We start from the raw sequence: 13,506 nt of genomic DNA, 5'->3' as shown, positions 1-13,506 counted from the left end.
GCAACGCCAAGGTCATGGGTTCGATCAGAGGGGTTTGCACATAATCAGATATATATATAATACAATAAAATGTAAGTCGATTCGGATGAAAGCGTCTGCCACATGCATAAAATGCTAATAAAAAAACCTTTCCAGCTAACCAACAGAAATATTTGTATATGCATTTAGGAAAAGTTCAAAATTAGTTTTTATGTGATTGCCTTGGTTTTTAATCACAGTTTTCACGTCTATTGTCACGCTGTTAGTCTTTCACATTGCTGTCGGATGACTTTTATCTCGATTCGATTTAGTTGAAATTGAATAGACACTGGACTGACGTAGACATGCTGTCTTCCAAAAGAAGGATCACAGTTATTGTCATCGATGTTGTATTTGATGATATTTACAATTATAGGTGACTTCTATTTTGAAACCTGCCAGCCGGAAGCGGCTGCAGTTCTTATTTGTTTTTCGCAGCGTTCTTAACGTCAAGCTTCCTGAGGCACCGGCGGCTGAGTCAGTTGCTCCGAGCGAAAGCGAGAAATCTTCTTGGGGTTTAAGTAACCGCGGTTTATTTATTCTTTCGGACATGAGTGTTATGGCGACCGATAGTAAATCTGTCATTTATCGGGACAGATAATGAGGGTGTTCAATTAATAACGTAGACTATCTTGAATGATTGTTTGATCGTTTATTGACATGTTCCGTTAATAAAGAGCTCTGAGATTGAAACCACTTGTTATTTCGACTGACTTCGCTGTATAGTCAAACGTTATCTGTTTATCGTTGTTTAACTATCTGCAGCAGCGTGACCGTGTAGATAACATGGGATAACAGTAGTAATCGCTTTAATCGGGTTTAGACTTCACCGTCCCAAGTACGTACATTTACTATATTGAGTTACATGAAATGAAATCCGAAGTAAGTTAATACCTGGCAACTTCACTTTATAAATTCAGTTGTTTTAATGTTGACGTGAATGAGAGCAGTCAAGGAAACATGGAGGAGGTACACATTTGCGATCGATCCATCATTCCGCAATGCCCTGATCAAACAGGTAATTTCTTAAAACAAGTTTCACTTCCTTTTTGAACCAAACCGAATTGTCGGAGCGTGATTGACTGCGGTTTGTACTTCACAGATGTTCCACACACAGATGGTCCGTCCCAAAACCACACAGACTTGCTTACAGAAGATGACCATTGTGTAAATGAAGATCACAGGATGCCTTCACATCCAGAGGGGATCTTGGAGTCATCAGATCCTACATCAGAAGAGAACCCTCGACCACAAGACCATCTACCAGATCTTCAGAAGCTACACATTCAGAGTTCAGAGACTGATTCTGGGAAAGCGTCCCTGGACTCTGCCCTGGACAACGGTCATGATGACTCGGGCGAGTTTGTGGTTACTATGTTAGCCCGGAGTAAGATAGAAGAGCAGGGCATGGGTACAAAAGGTGCCTCATCCCCTCTGTCTGAGACCGGGACACCCTTGGGTCCTCCTTCGCATAGGAATGAGGATGTGACGGCGGATAGTTGGAGGCAGCACAGGAAGCATGTGTTTGTGCTGAGTGAGGCTGGGAAGCCCATCTACTCTCGGTATGGCAGCGAGGAGGCCCTGTCCTCCACCATGGGGGTGATGATGGCTCTCGTGTCCTTTGTTCAGAGTGGAGACAATACGATTCGCTCCGTCTACTCCGGTAAGTTTTGCATGATTTCCTGGTTTATTGTTAGCTTGACTGGTTTCTTCACTCGTGGGTTTTGTGTTCTAGATGAGCACACTGTTGTGTTCACGCAGAGAGGTCCTCTGGTCCTGGTGTCTGTCTCCAGCACCCGACAGTCAGAGCAACAGCTCCGTCAAGAGCTCCTCTACGTCTACAACCAAATCGTCAGCATGCTCACGCAGGCCAGCATCACCCGCATCTTCGAGCACAAGAAGAACTACGACCTGCGCCGCTTGCTTGCAGGCTCAGAGAAGATTCTCGATGGCCTCCTGAACCTGGTGGACTCGGACCCCAGCATCTTGCTCTCCGCGGTGCACTGTCTGCCGCTGGCCTCGTCTCTCAGGGATTCCCTCAGCCAAATCCTTCAAAAGTCCATCACGCCCAATCTGGTCTTCTCTATCCTCATAGCTAAGAACCAGCTACTGACCATAGTGCAAGAAAAGACGGTCATTGAAGATGCCAGGCTTGAACCTTCAGACCTCCACCTTTTGCTTAACCTCATCGGGGCTTCGTCTGCTTTTCAGGCTGGAGAGATCTGGACGCCCATTTGCCTGCCCAGCTTTAACCCTGACTGTTATTTTTATGCCTATATTTCCTATCTGGATCCTCCAGAATGTACTGTGTGTCTTGTATTACTCTCAACCGATAAAGAGGCGTTCTATTCGGTGGCCGAGTGCAAGAGGAAGATCGAGGAGGCTATGCAAACTCAGAATGCGTTGAACTCAATAGCTAAAGCTCATCTGTACAGCGTCAGTCAGGTGGGAGTGTCGGATCTTAGGCATTTCATGTATAAACCCTTTGATGTGCCCGACAATCATCGCCAGCTAACACAATTTACCAGGTAAGACAGGTATATGTGTAAAGCGTACACTTTTGTCTATTGTATACGAATACTGTTTGAAATGAAATCACAAGTTCATGTTTTCTCAGTGTTTTTATGTGGAAACCAATATCTTTCTTAAAGTGATCATTTCAAAAATGAAACTTCTATTGTATGGACACAGAACCAATGCAAGTGAAGGGGGCCAGTTATCAACATTATTCAAAATATCTTCTTTTGTGTTCCGTGGAGGATAGAGAGTCATACAGGGTTGAAATGACAAGATCTTTCATTTTTGGGTGAACTGTCACTTTATATCTGTACAGTGATCCAAATTTCTAAAGGGACTGCAAGACATTAAAATTAAATTTATTTTCTCATGAGAGACCAAAATGTAAGTGAACTCACATGGCTTTTATTGTGAGCACCCTGGTTGTCATAAGATTGCGTGCTACAAGACCACTAATATAATTTCTATATTAGTGCCCCTCCCCCACATCTAATGCGTTTACCGTATATGTGACCGCAGCCCGGAAATGGAGGCGCCTTACAGCAGCGAGGAGGAGAGGATGAGACTTCTGGACCTCTACAGAGACATGCACAGCCGCATCCATAGGACCTCACGTCCCCTTAAGCTGATCTACCACGTAGCTGAACGGGAGACTCTTCTGGCTTGGGTATGCAAATAGTAAATGATGTCACATGCATCCGACTTGTTGTGATTTCAAACCCGCCTGTGTGGTAGTTTTTTACGGCCTTTGCGTTTACCTTGAAAGATTGAGCTACCTCCGAGGCCTCTGAACTGTCGTGGAAGTTGCACTTTGCAAATGCAGATTACACTAATGAGGATCATGACCTTGCGCCAGATAAAGTCACTACATGATTTAATTTTTAGCCGTGACCTTGCTGACACGGTTAAGTTCATTACAAGTTAATTACAAATTGCCTAAAGCATGTTAAAGGTAATGTGTGTAATTTTTTTTAAATAAATGCCCTACTTAATAAGTAGAGACAGCTCCAAGAATGTGTATGAATGTGAATGTGATTACCTAAAAAATATGAACAATTTACTATTGCAACAACTTCACGGTTTATTATTGCAGTTGTGCTTCGTGAATCTAGTGTGGCAAAAAAATCAATGACACACTTTTAATGACATTTTTTTATTGCAGGTCACGAGCAAATTTGAGTTGTACACATGCTTCAGCCCCCTTGTCACGAAAACCTGTGCCATCAACGCCATCACCAAACTGCTGCGCTGGATCAAGAAGGAGGAAGATCGTCTATTTATTCGTTACCCTCCAAAATACTCCACCACCCCTAACCCTAGTAAAAGCTCTAAAAGCGGTAAGCGCCACCGATTCAGACTTATTTCCTGATGTTTAGGAAATAATTGTTCACAAAATTAATTCATTATGCTGACCATTATATCATTTTTGTTTCAGATGCCCACTGATGTGCTGTGAACTAATCATCAGTTTGTGGAGGACGCGCATCCCTGGATCTACACTTATCAACTCTCCAAAACTCACTTCTAGAAGTTAACCAAATAATCCTACAATGGATTATTAGTTTGATGCATTTAATCAAATATTTTGGGGGGTTTTGACTTTGACAAACATATCCTCGATGAATTGAATGCGTTTTTATAAATTATGAAAAAAGTAACATTTTGAAAAGGCGATAAGGTGATTTTGTTTCCTTTACTGATAATTTCACAGTGATGTTTAAGCATTGTTACAAGAATCCAATAAAATATGGAATCTTCAGTCTAAAATCATATGTGGCTATCCTACTTTACAAGGAAATTCAAATCTCGTTTTTAGGAATTTAATAATGTCAGGATATGTTTGTTACGCTATAAAATGTAATATTTCTCAAATTTTGTCTCCCACGTATGAAGTAAAGAGGCTAGCGGTTTATCATGTTCTTAACATGTGCAGTAGTTTATCTGTTCAGTTGTTCATTTGTACTTTGTCAGAAGTTTAACAAGGACTTTTCTCTCTATGGTTTTGTATCTGAAACCAAAAAAATCTCTTTTACTATAGAATTATTGCATTCATCTCAATTCTCATAAGGTTTGTACATAACACATCTTGTCTGTTTTTGCATTGTTAGAAATATCCTAGTGCACTATGAAATTATATAAGGTCCATCATAATATTTGGACAAGAATAACAATAATGTGCAATGTTCACTCCGATTTGGAGAATTTGTTGTTTTTTTCCTGGAAAAATTATTTGTTCAAACCATTTTAATTGAAGAGGAGTAATATATTGGTGCTGTAATAAACCTCTAAAATTGATCAAATTGTCTTGTATTTTTAAATCTATATTAACATGCATTTTAAATGTGCAACACAGATTTTTGTGAACTGATGTTTGAAAAAAAAATGAAATACAATGTAAGCTTGTCAGCGCAAGTGTTTATTTCTCATTTGAGAGAATACCGTTTGACATTTTTTGTTTGGTATTATTAGCTCTTCACAGGCTTTAAAAAAATGTTTCTCTTTTATAATACGTACATTATCTAAGAGACTACGTAATATTTTATTCTATAACGTTCTCTCACTGTAGATCACTAAGGAACAATAGCAGTAAAGTGGTAATGCTTTCTGAACCATATAAAGCTCTACAGAGCGTTAAATGAAATCTCACTTCCTATTAAATAATATCTCCATGACCACTCAAAATAAATAAAAATGACAAATATACAAAGTTTGGCATTACTTAATATACATTTTAGAATTTAAAAACACATCTGTGCACATTTTCTACATGCACTTCAATTTACACGCTAGTTTCCACCCACAATTGCAAGCTCATCAACAACTTAAAAAGCAACTCAGGCACACATTGACTGGGTGTAAAAAATGCTGGGTGTAAGTAGTGATTAAATGGCATAAAACAGACAATAGGACCTGATTAAACACACATATGGCCCCTCAGAATTATTAACCAGTAAAACTGAGGGGATTTAAACCACAGGTATTTGCACAAATGCATTTCACAATGCAAAATCCTCAGCTCAGAATTGTATCCATTCGGAAAACTGTTACATAGTGCATTCTTGCAAGTACCTGAGCTATTCCGCCCAAACACCCAGGTGTGTTGGGAATGTAACCTCGCATTTAAAAAAACAGGCTAACATATTTCTCTTTGCAGGCCGAGTCCTTGCAGTGGCCACTGAAATTAGTGGCACTGTCAAACATACATTTTAAACAATATTTAACAGGCTCAACTATAACAACAGAGTATAAAACAACATTCTTAGACGTTATGAAGGATTTTAATAAAAGCAGTTTACGATGTGCCTTGAGCCACAGACAGTGAAAGGTAGACAATGACATGATTTAAAACTTAAGAGCTGGTATAAAAACCAATAGACATTCACATATCTTCATACCTTATACCTTCAGTAACATCTTTCAGTCAGTTTCAGACGTTCAGACGTTCAAGTGCTTTATATAAAATTTGAGGGGTTAAAAGTTGAGTTTTCCTTTATGTGGCTAAGGTGTGTCATTGCTCTGTCGTAAGCCATGTGCACAGACTTCCGTACATTCGGTTTCTTGCCCTCCATCAGACGAAGTCGGTCAACGGTGTCATCCACACCCATGTGATGGAGCTTATCCAATGGCAGCCACTGCCTATGTAAACCAAAGCAATGATTTCTGAGTATTGTATACTTTTTAGTGTGAAAGATGACTTAATGTGCGTTACTTCTTACCAGGTTCTCTTGGTATCGAAAAAGAGCACAAGGAAGAGCTTCTCATTAGTCACCTCCTGTCTGCGTCTGCCTAAATTCACAACATCTTTAGGAGGCACAGGGATGGGAATCCCATTGTGAAGAATTCCTTCTCGGGGCATTTTGGGGTCGACAATCTACAGGAAAATCAGCATTGGCTTAAATATGCAAAATCACGTCTGGATATTAGTTCTGTTTAAAACCGTTGTATCTATTCAATTATTATAGGTTATTCCGGTTAATCATCAAAGGTTATTTTTAAAGATAAGTACGTCTTCGTGGCCAGATATATTTCTTACCATGGCAGGGTATGATGGGTAACCACGACATTTCGCCCAAACTAAGGTAAGAGGCTCCATTTCATCATTGTTTTGAGAAACAGCTCTACCTACAAAGGTAAAAACACAAGTCAGTGAAGCAAGCAAGCAAAAATATATTTCGCTATGCTCGCATATTTTTGTTTTACCCACTTGTGGAAACTCCATTCATTGTACCCACAGGAACTTTGCTCATAGCTGGTTTACCACGACTGCGTTTGGTTGGTGGGGAACTGTAAAGAATTGTTTTTATCGAAAAACATTTAAATAACCTTATACTGCAACAATATTGACCCAGTTCACACCAGGTATTAAAAGCTTTCTCAATAGCTACAAATTTAGTGAAATTTGGTATGAGCCTTTATGATAAACTGATTGAATTCCTCAGTTTGTTTGAAGTTGTCACAGACGACAAACATTAATAATGGCAAACAGCAATTAAATCTTTCGTAACACTTTCCAAATCAATCTGGTCAAATCACTGACTGAATCCATTACCTGTGTGTTGGGAAAGTGGGAGTGCAGCTTTCTGAGTCTGATGAGTTCCCATTTTGTCTCTTGAGTCCATTTGTCAAGCCTAAATAAAGAGCATTAGGCTGCTTTAGCATATAAAACAGATCATGCCAGACAGAACTTATATATCCGGTCAATAAACATTACTAACAGCCTCAGTAGAGTTATTCTCCTACCGTTCTCTTCAGGCAGCAAGTGGGACTTTTCACCCTCGCTGTCTGAACACGTGCTTGGTCCTCTGGATCTCAGTTGGTGTAGTGAAGGAGAAGTGGATTTCGCTGACTGTAATTTGGTTTTAGGGGTATGCTCTCGTGGTGAGATTCCATTTTCAACTTTGCTGACTCCATTTTGCAATAAAACCGATTTTTCCTTCGTCAACCTGGCACCATTTTTAGCTTTCTTGAAGAGGACAGATGTACGACGACCCACACCCATCTTGGTGGAGGAAACCATGTGGACAGTTTCCTCTTGCGCTCTGGAGGCCACTGTGTCATGTTTCTTTGAGTGGAAGTTCTCTTCTTCTTTTTCTACAAACCCATTATGATCTTCACTCTGACTTTTTTCTTTTGTTTTCCCTTTTTGTCTTCTGCCGCCAAACTTATTTGACTGTCCTGGTGTGGTGGTTCTTCCAGTCTCAAGGGTAAACAGGGGTGGGTTTGGTGGAGCATCTCCAGGTAAAGGTGAAGAAGCTGGACAACTAGGTTCTTGAGCTTTTCGTGACGTCGATTTTTTGGGTTCTTTAACAAAAATGACAAAAGAAAAATTTATGAAGAATCACACACATGATTTATATACAATTAACTTGTGCACTTGTACACTTTACCTGCATGGGAGGTTATGAAATCCATCTTGTCCACACGTTTTTCCTCTTTCCTCTTTTCCTCTTTCATTTTTCCATTCAGGAGTCGCCTGTTGCGTCCCTGGTGGCTGATCTTGTGACGGAGACTGTTAATTTCTCTTCGCAGGAGGCGCATGCGTTTTGTGCGGCCTCCACTGGTACGCATGGACGCCACCAGATCCAGTTTGTCCAGCAGGTTTTTCAACTGGTCCTCTGGAGACATGTGAACCCGGTTTTCAGGATCCAAGAGCAAATCAACTGTAGATTACAGAAAATAACATGATACTTACAAAAAATACTAATACTAACAAAAAACAAATGAGTGTCAGGCATGGCATCATGAGCAACTGTTTACGGCTTACCTTCATCCAACCAGGAGACTGTGGAGCCATTTGTGTTGTGCTTATCTGGCAAGTGCGTGCCTGTGATGGGATCAAGGCCTATGCTGAGAGCCTGATGTTGGGCATGTCTCAAGATAGCTCCTCCCACTTCCCGCAGCTGCATGGCGGCCTTGTGGAACACAGTGTCATTGGAGTTGTACCTCAGACAGTTGGATATCATGAGATTAAAATCGCTTTCCAGATCAGCCACCGAGATATATTTATGAGCCTCCAGTCTGTCATGCATTTTAGAGAAGTCCATTGGCTCGGTAACAAACTCCAGATAATCTGGTACCTATTAAAAAGTCAAAGAAAACATAAGAAAGGCACGAAGACAGTCTAATCAAAAGTACTCATGTGAGCTGTCCATGTGTTTAACAATCTCAAAAGAGAAAGTTACTCCCTCACCTCCTTCAGATTGACGGGCGAAATGAAAATATGATCCGTGTCTTTCTCCTGCAGCTGCTCCAATGTTGAGCGGAGAAACACCAGCGCAGGGGTGAGCTGCAGCTCCAGCGCAGCTTGCTGAAGTTTCATCTTACCAGAAAAGAGAGGAAAATTCAATCACACTGTGAATTAATAATTACCTCAGGCCTGCTGTGCTTCTCAGAAAACAGGCCTTGAGAACATAACAAAAGAGGTATCTAATGTCTCACCTGTTCTCTTTTTAGTCTCTCTCGCTTCCGTATGAGCTCGATAAGAAGTCGTGCTTTTTCCAGGTCTTGACGAAGCTTCTGCCAGTACTTCAGCTCCTCTCTGACAGCCTGCAACTTTGCATCTGGTTCTCTCTAAATATCAATTAACGATATTATAAAAATTTAAATGCAATCAAGCAATCTCTTTACTTTCAATACATTTAGCATGTGACTCCTAACATAGACAACTCTACAATGGGTTGCCTGACTTCTTTACAACTTCTCATGCTAAAAACGGTCAAAAAAAACTTTTCTCAGCAATCTTTTGTTTGCAAGCAAGTTTTCAGAATATTCTTTTTCGAACATGAAGTTCTGTTTCGTAACCTCTTTTCTTAGCCCCTTATTGGACAATTCTCCAGGAAAGCATGCCCACGTGTCAAAGAGCATGCCCATCAATGTGCTCCTTCGCTTGCGAAGTTCAGTTGTGTTTGTTTGTTCACTGCATTTCGGTGCGGAATGTTATATAAACGGTAGATATAACGCTGGATTTAGAGATTGTCTAAAACTGAAAGATGGAGCGCTAAAAGATGCCGGTCATGAACCGCATGCGGTAAATGAAACGGAGTCATATGTATGTGTTTTGTTGCCAATCGGCAAGTGCATAAGGCAAACCCAAATTTACAGTGAATCAACAGTTATGCAGGGATAATGCAATGACATATTGTGTGTTCATGCTTTAGTTCCAGCCCCCGTATGCGTTCAAGAGGTCGACGGAAATAATCGTACAGCTGTATCTGTCTTTTATAAATGTGATCAAATTAAAGACTCTTCGAAGATACAAAGTATGCAATACAACTCTATAGGTACTCGAGATTAATATGAGATTGGGAGAAATTGTGTTTGTTACATCCGCATAATCTGAGTGATTTGTAACAAATTACCCAAATATTTAATAAATAAATACTAGTATAAAATAGGAATCTGTAGAATAACGAGGATTCTGATTCTGTGTTATGTGTCCACGTTTTTACCAGTTGCAAAGAAAGTTGAATCCTATTATTTCTCAACATTAACAACTGTTTACTGTATTGCAATACACTGACCTGCTCCGACTTCTGAGCCTGTATATGTGAATGAAGTCGGCGGATGAGCGGTACTCCATTACGTGAATGACGTTTTAACAGCCAGTAGTTGTGAAGTCTCTGCATGAATTGATTCTTTCTCTCAACAGAAACTCCTGTGCAAATCTTGTTGAGCCTTAAAAAAATATATGATAAAGTCAACATGAAATAACATATTTTACTTGCATAAGCACATTGATGAAAAGATAAAATGCATGCCAACAGTGAAGAAAGTTATGGCATAACAGACAAAGACCAAATGTAAACATTTACCTAAAAGATGGAATCTGTGGCACCAGAAGGAGAGGCACTCCTGTCTTACGTGAGCCCCCGGCCGCCTTCTTCTGCGTTTTCTTTTGTTGCGTGACTGAACCTTTTTTACGTCCATTCTGGTTCTGCTGTAGCGGAGGGCTTAATATGTATGACCTCTGACCCCTGTTACCCCTGCCTCCGACCAACCCATTGTCCTCATCCCCTTCGCCACCTGTGCCAGGGGGAGAGTGATTCTCGCAGAACGCTGTCTTCTTCACAGTAAAAGTAGTGCCGTTTGTGCCAGTCTCTCGCACGGGGTCGATTTTCATATAGAGCCCAGCTCTTTGGGCACAGGTAACATGAAACGCCCTGTAGCAGTTTGCTTTGTGACACTGAATAGACGCCCCCCTGCCTTTCTGCTTACAGAGGTAACAGGTGAGTTTCCATCTTGCCGGAGGAATGTTTTTCACTCCCTCCACGGGTTCCAAGAACACAGTGTTGGCAAAGCACACCTCAGGTATCCATATGGCACAGATGACATGGGCCCAGTTTCCATCGCTGGTTTGTTTGAACGCACCTCCTCGATTCGGACAGAGGACGCAATCCACAGGACGTGACGGGGACTGCAGGCAGCATCTGCACAGCCACTGGCCTTCTGGTATGTAAGGCACCCCATAACATTCCTGGTGCACGGCGAGGTTGCATATGTCGCAGAACAGGATGACGTTGCTGTTGAGACACTCGTCGTCGAGGCAAACGCAACAGTAGGCGTCCTCATCGATGGTGCTCTGGGACAGCGCCTGACTGCGAGACTCTAAAATGGACTCTCGCTCAAGTCTATCGATCAGTAGCTCGAACGTGTCCGGGGGAACGGAAGCATGACCGTCAGAGACACGTTTCTGGTTGACAATCTCTAGCCAAGCCATGTCCTCCTCGTCCATGTCATACTCGGCTTCATTGTCCAACTCTTCCCCAGACTTCTCTATGTAGCGGTAGTAAGCCACAGGAAGAGGAGGCGCCGGTGATGGCGTGAACTTCTCCACCTTACGAAACGTAGGCTTAGGGAGGGGGCTTTGGATGTGGTGTGTCAAATAGGCATGGTTTTGAGAGCTACACTGAGAACCAGATCTTCGACTTTTAGCTGCATACTTGCCATCTTTCTTCCTGCTTTTAGAAACGGCTTGTTTGTTTCCCTGCCTCGCTCGACTCTGCACGCTGTTTTCTTTGTTGCTGTTGCACTCCGTGAGGTCTTGGGCCAACATCTCATCCTTGGTTACGACTGAGAGCTGGTCGCAGATGTTGATCCGGTGCAGCCTTCCCTCCAGCTCGATCTCCACCATCTTCTGTGCCTGCTCGTACGTAAGAGTGTCTCTAGTCGCAGGGAAGTTCAGTTTGCATGGAGAGGGCGGACAGAGTAGAGCATCCATATCGGCATGGACCTGACCCGTTCCTTTGCCCGTTTCCCTTCCAGCTTTTGACTGGCCAACTCGTTTCTTATACTTCCTCATTGAGGTTGTCGTCTAGTCAAACATTAAAATATAAATGGACGTAGATTCCTGTAACAATATAATTATATTATGTTAGAAGTATATGCTTTAAAATACAATAGTGGTGTTAGTAAAAATCTGAACTGTCTCATGGAGTGGTCACTTTCCCAAAATACTGAACACATTTTATAAGAGCATTAGAGGTATGACAGTATAAGTCAAGCTCAACATTCAATATTTGTTATTATAAATGAAAAAAAAAGGTAATTTTCTTCTATTAATAAGAAATATGATTGTGGGAATCACTACAAAGAAAAGTAGGTCCCAAACGGTTTAAATATCTAAAAGAATTGATAAAACTGTTAAAAATGACAGAAAATTCAATAAAAAAATGTTCACGATTATTGTTGCATGACAATTTCAAAACACACATTTTACTTTTAAACTAAATTAAGAGCTTAAAAAGTATTCTGCTGAAACTATTTGATATAATATTTTGTTAGGAGTAAAAGGCATTCAATTGATCTCAAAAGTTATTTTTTTAGTCTCAGTCCCTGTTTTCTATCTTCAAATCACACCAGTATCACCAACCACACCGCTACATTGCTTCCTGTTGTTTACACAAAAGTATATACACATGTTTAATTGTGTACAATAAAATAAACCCCTTATGGCTAAACAGATACTGTTAATGACATGTCCCTATATTTAAAACGATGGTAATATTTGTGTATCAGATAGCCAATAATCTGCTGCATAAATAACACGTGACTTAAGCGAGCCAATCACCAAGCAGACCTTCAACGTTTCCTCGACCCAGTTGACGTAGTTCGGTTGCAGAGCGCTAAATACCAATCCAGAAGCGACACAGAAGAGTCAGCCATTTTAACAGGGCTGATGTCTAGTCTCAACCTCGATTGTTTTTCCTGAAAACAAACTCATACGGTGCAACATACCTAAATTACTCGTAGGCAGCCAAACTACAAATAACTACATCATGCGATTCATGTCCTTTGCGTGCAATGCCTTGTATTTACCTTCCTAGAATAAAGCGCTTGTTTTTAAAATGCGCCGTGTTCAGACAGTTAAGACAGGCAGAGTGAGCGCCTTTCAGTACCGGAGCCATGTTTAGAGAGCGAAAGCGTGCAGCCTCAGCGCTATCTATCACAGCGACGTTAATGTTTGCGAGAAACAATGCGAAATAAATAAGACAACTTACTCTTTTATTGATTAGACGAACCGAGAGGCAACGCCGGTCATATCCAGGAGCGACAGCGTCCTCTTCTGTAACAAGACGGGCTACCTCAACCCTCCATTGAAGAGACTTCTCACAAAAACGCTCTTAAACCCTCATCCTGGCATTCTGCACACTAATATCACCTTGGCATGATGCTCAAATGTAGCAAATAGTCGACTGACATTATTGCAGAGTGTATCGTGTGCATTGAACGTTGGTTTGTAATTAAATTGGCAAGAAAAATACGCCCCTTTAGAAAAAAAGTGAATTCTCGGTGCTGGGGTTTGCACTTGCCGCGCGCATCCTGCGCTCTCGCTTGTGATTGGTGTGAATGGCCTTCGTGATGGCACCGAAATTTGTTGAAGCCTATAAAAGCCAAGTGCGGTGAGAAAAACCGCACATTGGACTTCCGCGCGCACTTTCCATGTTCACAAGCTACAGTACATGAAACCACCCT

General features: G+C 41.3%; 2 protein-coding genes across 3 annotated transcripts; one reads left to right on the top strand and one right to left on the bottom strand.

Moving 5' to 3' along the window:
- The first annotated feature begins 472 nt into the window (after positions 1 to 472).
- Positions 473 to 4,813, top strand: mon1bb (MON1 secretory trafficking family member Bb). 2 transcript variants are annotated; one of them, XM_056734860.1, is made up of 7 exons: positions 473 to 856; positions 969 to 1,036; positions 1,121 to 1,681; positions 1,754 to 2,546; positions 3,055 to 3,202; positions 3,698 to 3,872; positions 3,971 to 4,813. In XM_056734860.1, the coding sequence occupies exons 2-7, from the start codon at positions 979 to 981 to the stop codon at positions 3,979 to 3,981; spliced, it is 1,746 nt and encodes a 581-aa protein (XP_056590838.1). In that variant the 5' UTR covers positions 473 to 856; positions 969 to 978; the 3' UTR covers positions 3,982 to 4,813. The 2 variants fall into 2 exon arrangements, with proteins under 2 accessions (XP_056590838.1, XP_056590837.1); XM_056734859.1 differs by having other exon boundaries at positions 939 to 1,036.
- A 120-nt stretch (positions 4,814 to 4,933) lies between these two features.
- Positions 4,934 to 13,357, bottom strand: brpf3a (bromodomain and PHD finger containing, 3a). The gene is made up of 13 exons (XM_056734856.1): positions 13,032 to 13,357; positions 10,347 to 11,881; positions 10,056 to 10,209; positions 8,974 to 9,105; positions 8,726 to 8,854; positions 8,300 to 8,612; positions 7,923 to 8,195; positions 7,276 to 7,836; positions 7,085 to 7,163; positions 6,740 to 6,819; positions 6,569 to 6,657; positions 6,252 to 6,406; positions 4,934 to 6,171 (listed from the first exon to the last, which is right to left on the bottom strand). The coding sequence occupies exons 2-13, from the start codon at positions 11,831 to 11,833 to the stop codon at positions 5,988 to 5,990; spliced, it is 3,636 nt and encodes a 1,211-aa protein (XP_056590834.1). The 5' UTR covers positions 11,834 to 11,881; positions 13,032 to 13,357; the 3' UTR covers positions 4,934 to 5,987.
- Between the last annotated feature and the right edge of the window lie 149 nt (positions 13,358 to 13,506).

The sequence above is a fragment of the Triplophysa dalaica genome, chromosome 21 (genome assembly GCF_015846415.1).
Source record: "Triplophysa dalaica isolate WHDGS20190420 chromosome 21, ASM1584641v1, whole genome shotgun sequence".
In the NCBI taxonomy this organism is placed as follows: Eukaryota; Metazoa; Chordata; class Actinopteri; order Cypriniformes; family Nemacheilidae; genus Triplophysa; species Triplophysa dalaica.
This window is presented reverse-complemented; position numbering and strand designations above follow the sequence as displayed.

Coding starts and splice junctions, on each gene's coding strand:
- mon1bb (XM_056734860.1), top strand. CDS start 979: ATGGAGGAGGTACACATTTGCGATCGATCCATCATTCCGCAATGCCCT. Junction 1,682..1,753: donor GATTCGCTCCGTCTACTCCG/GTAAGTTTTGCA, acceptor TTTGTGTTCTAG/ATGAGCACACTGTTGTGTTC. Junction 2,547..3,054: donor CAGCTAACACAATTTACCAG/GTAAGACAGGTA, acceptor ATGTGACCGCAG/CCCGGAAATGGAGGCGCCTT.
- brpf3a (XM_056734856.1), bottom strand. CDS start 11,833: ATGAGGAAGTATAAGAAACGAGTTGGCCAGTCAAAAGCTGGAAGGGAA. Junction 8,613..8,725: donor CGCCCGTCAATCTGAAGGAG/GTGAGGGAGTAA, acceptor ACTTTTTAATAG/GTACCAGATTATCTGGAGTT. Junction 6,820..7,084: donor CCCACTTTCCCAACACACAG/GTAATGGATTCA, acceptor AATTCTTTACAG/TTCCCCACCAACCAAACGCA.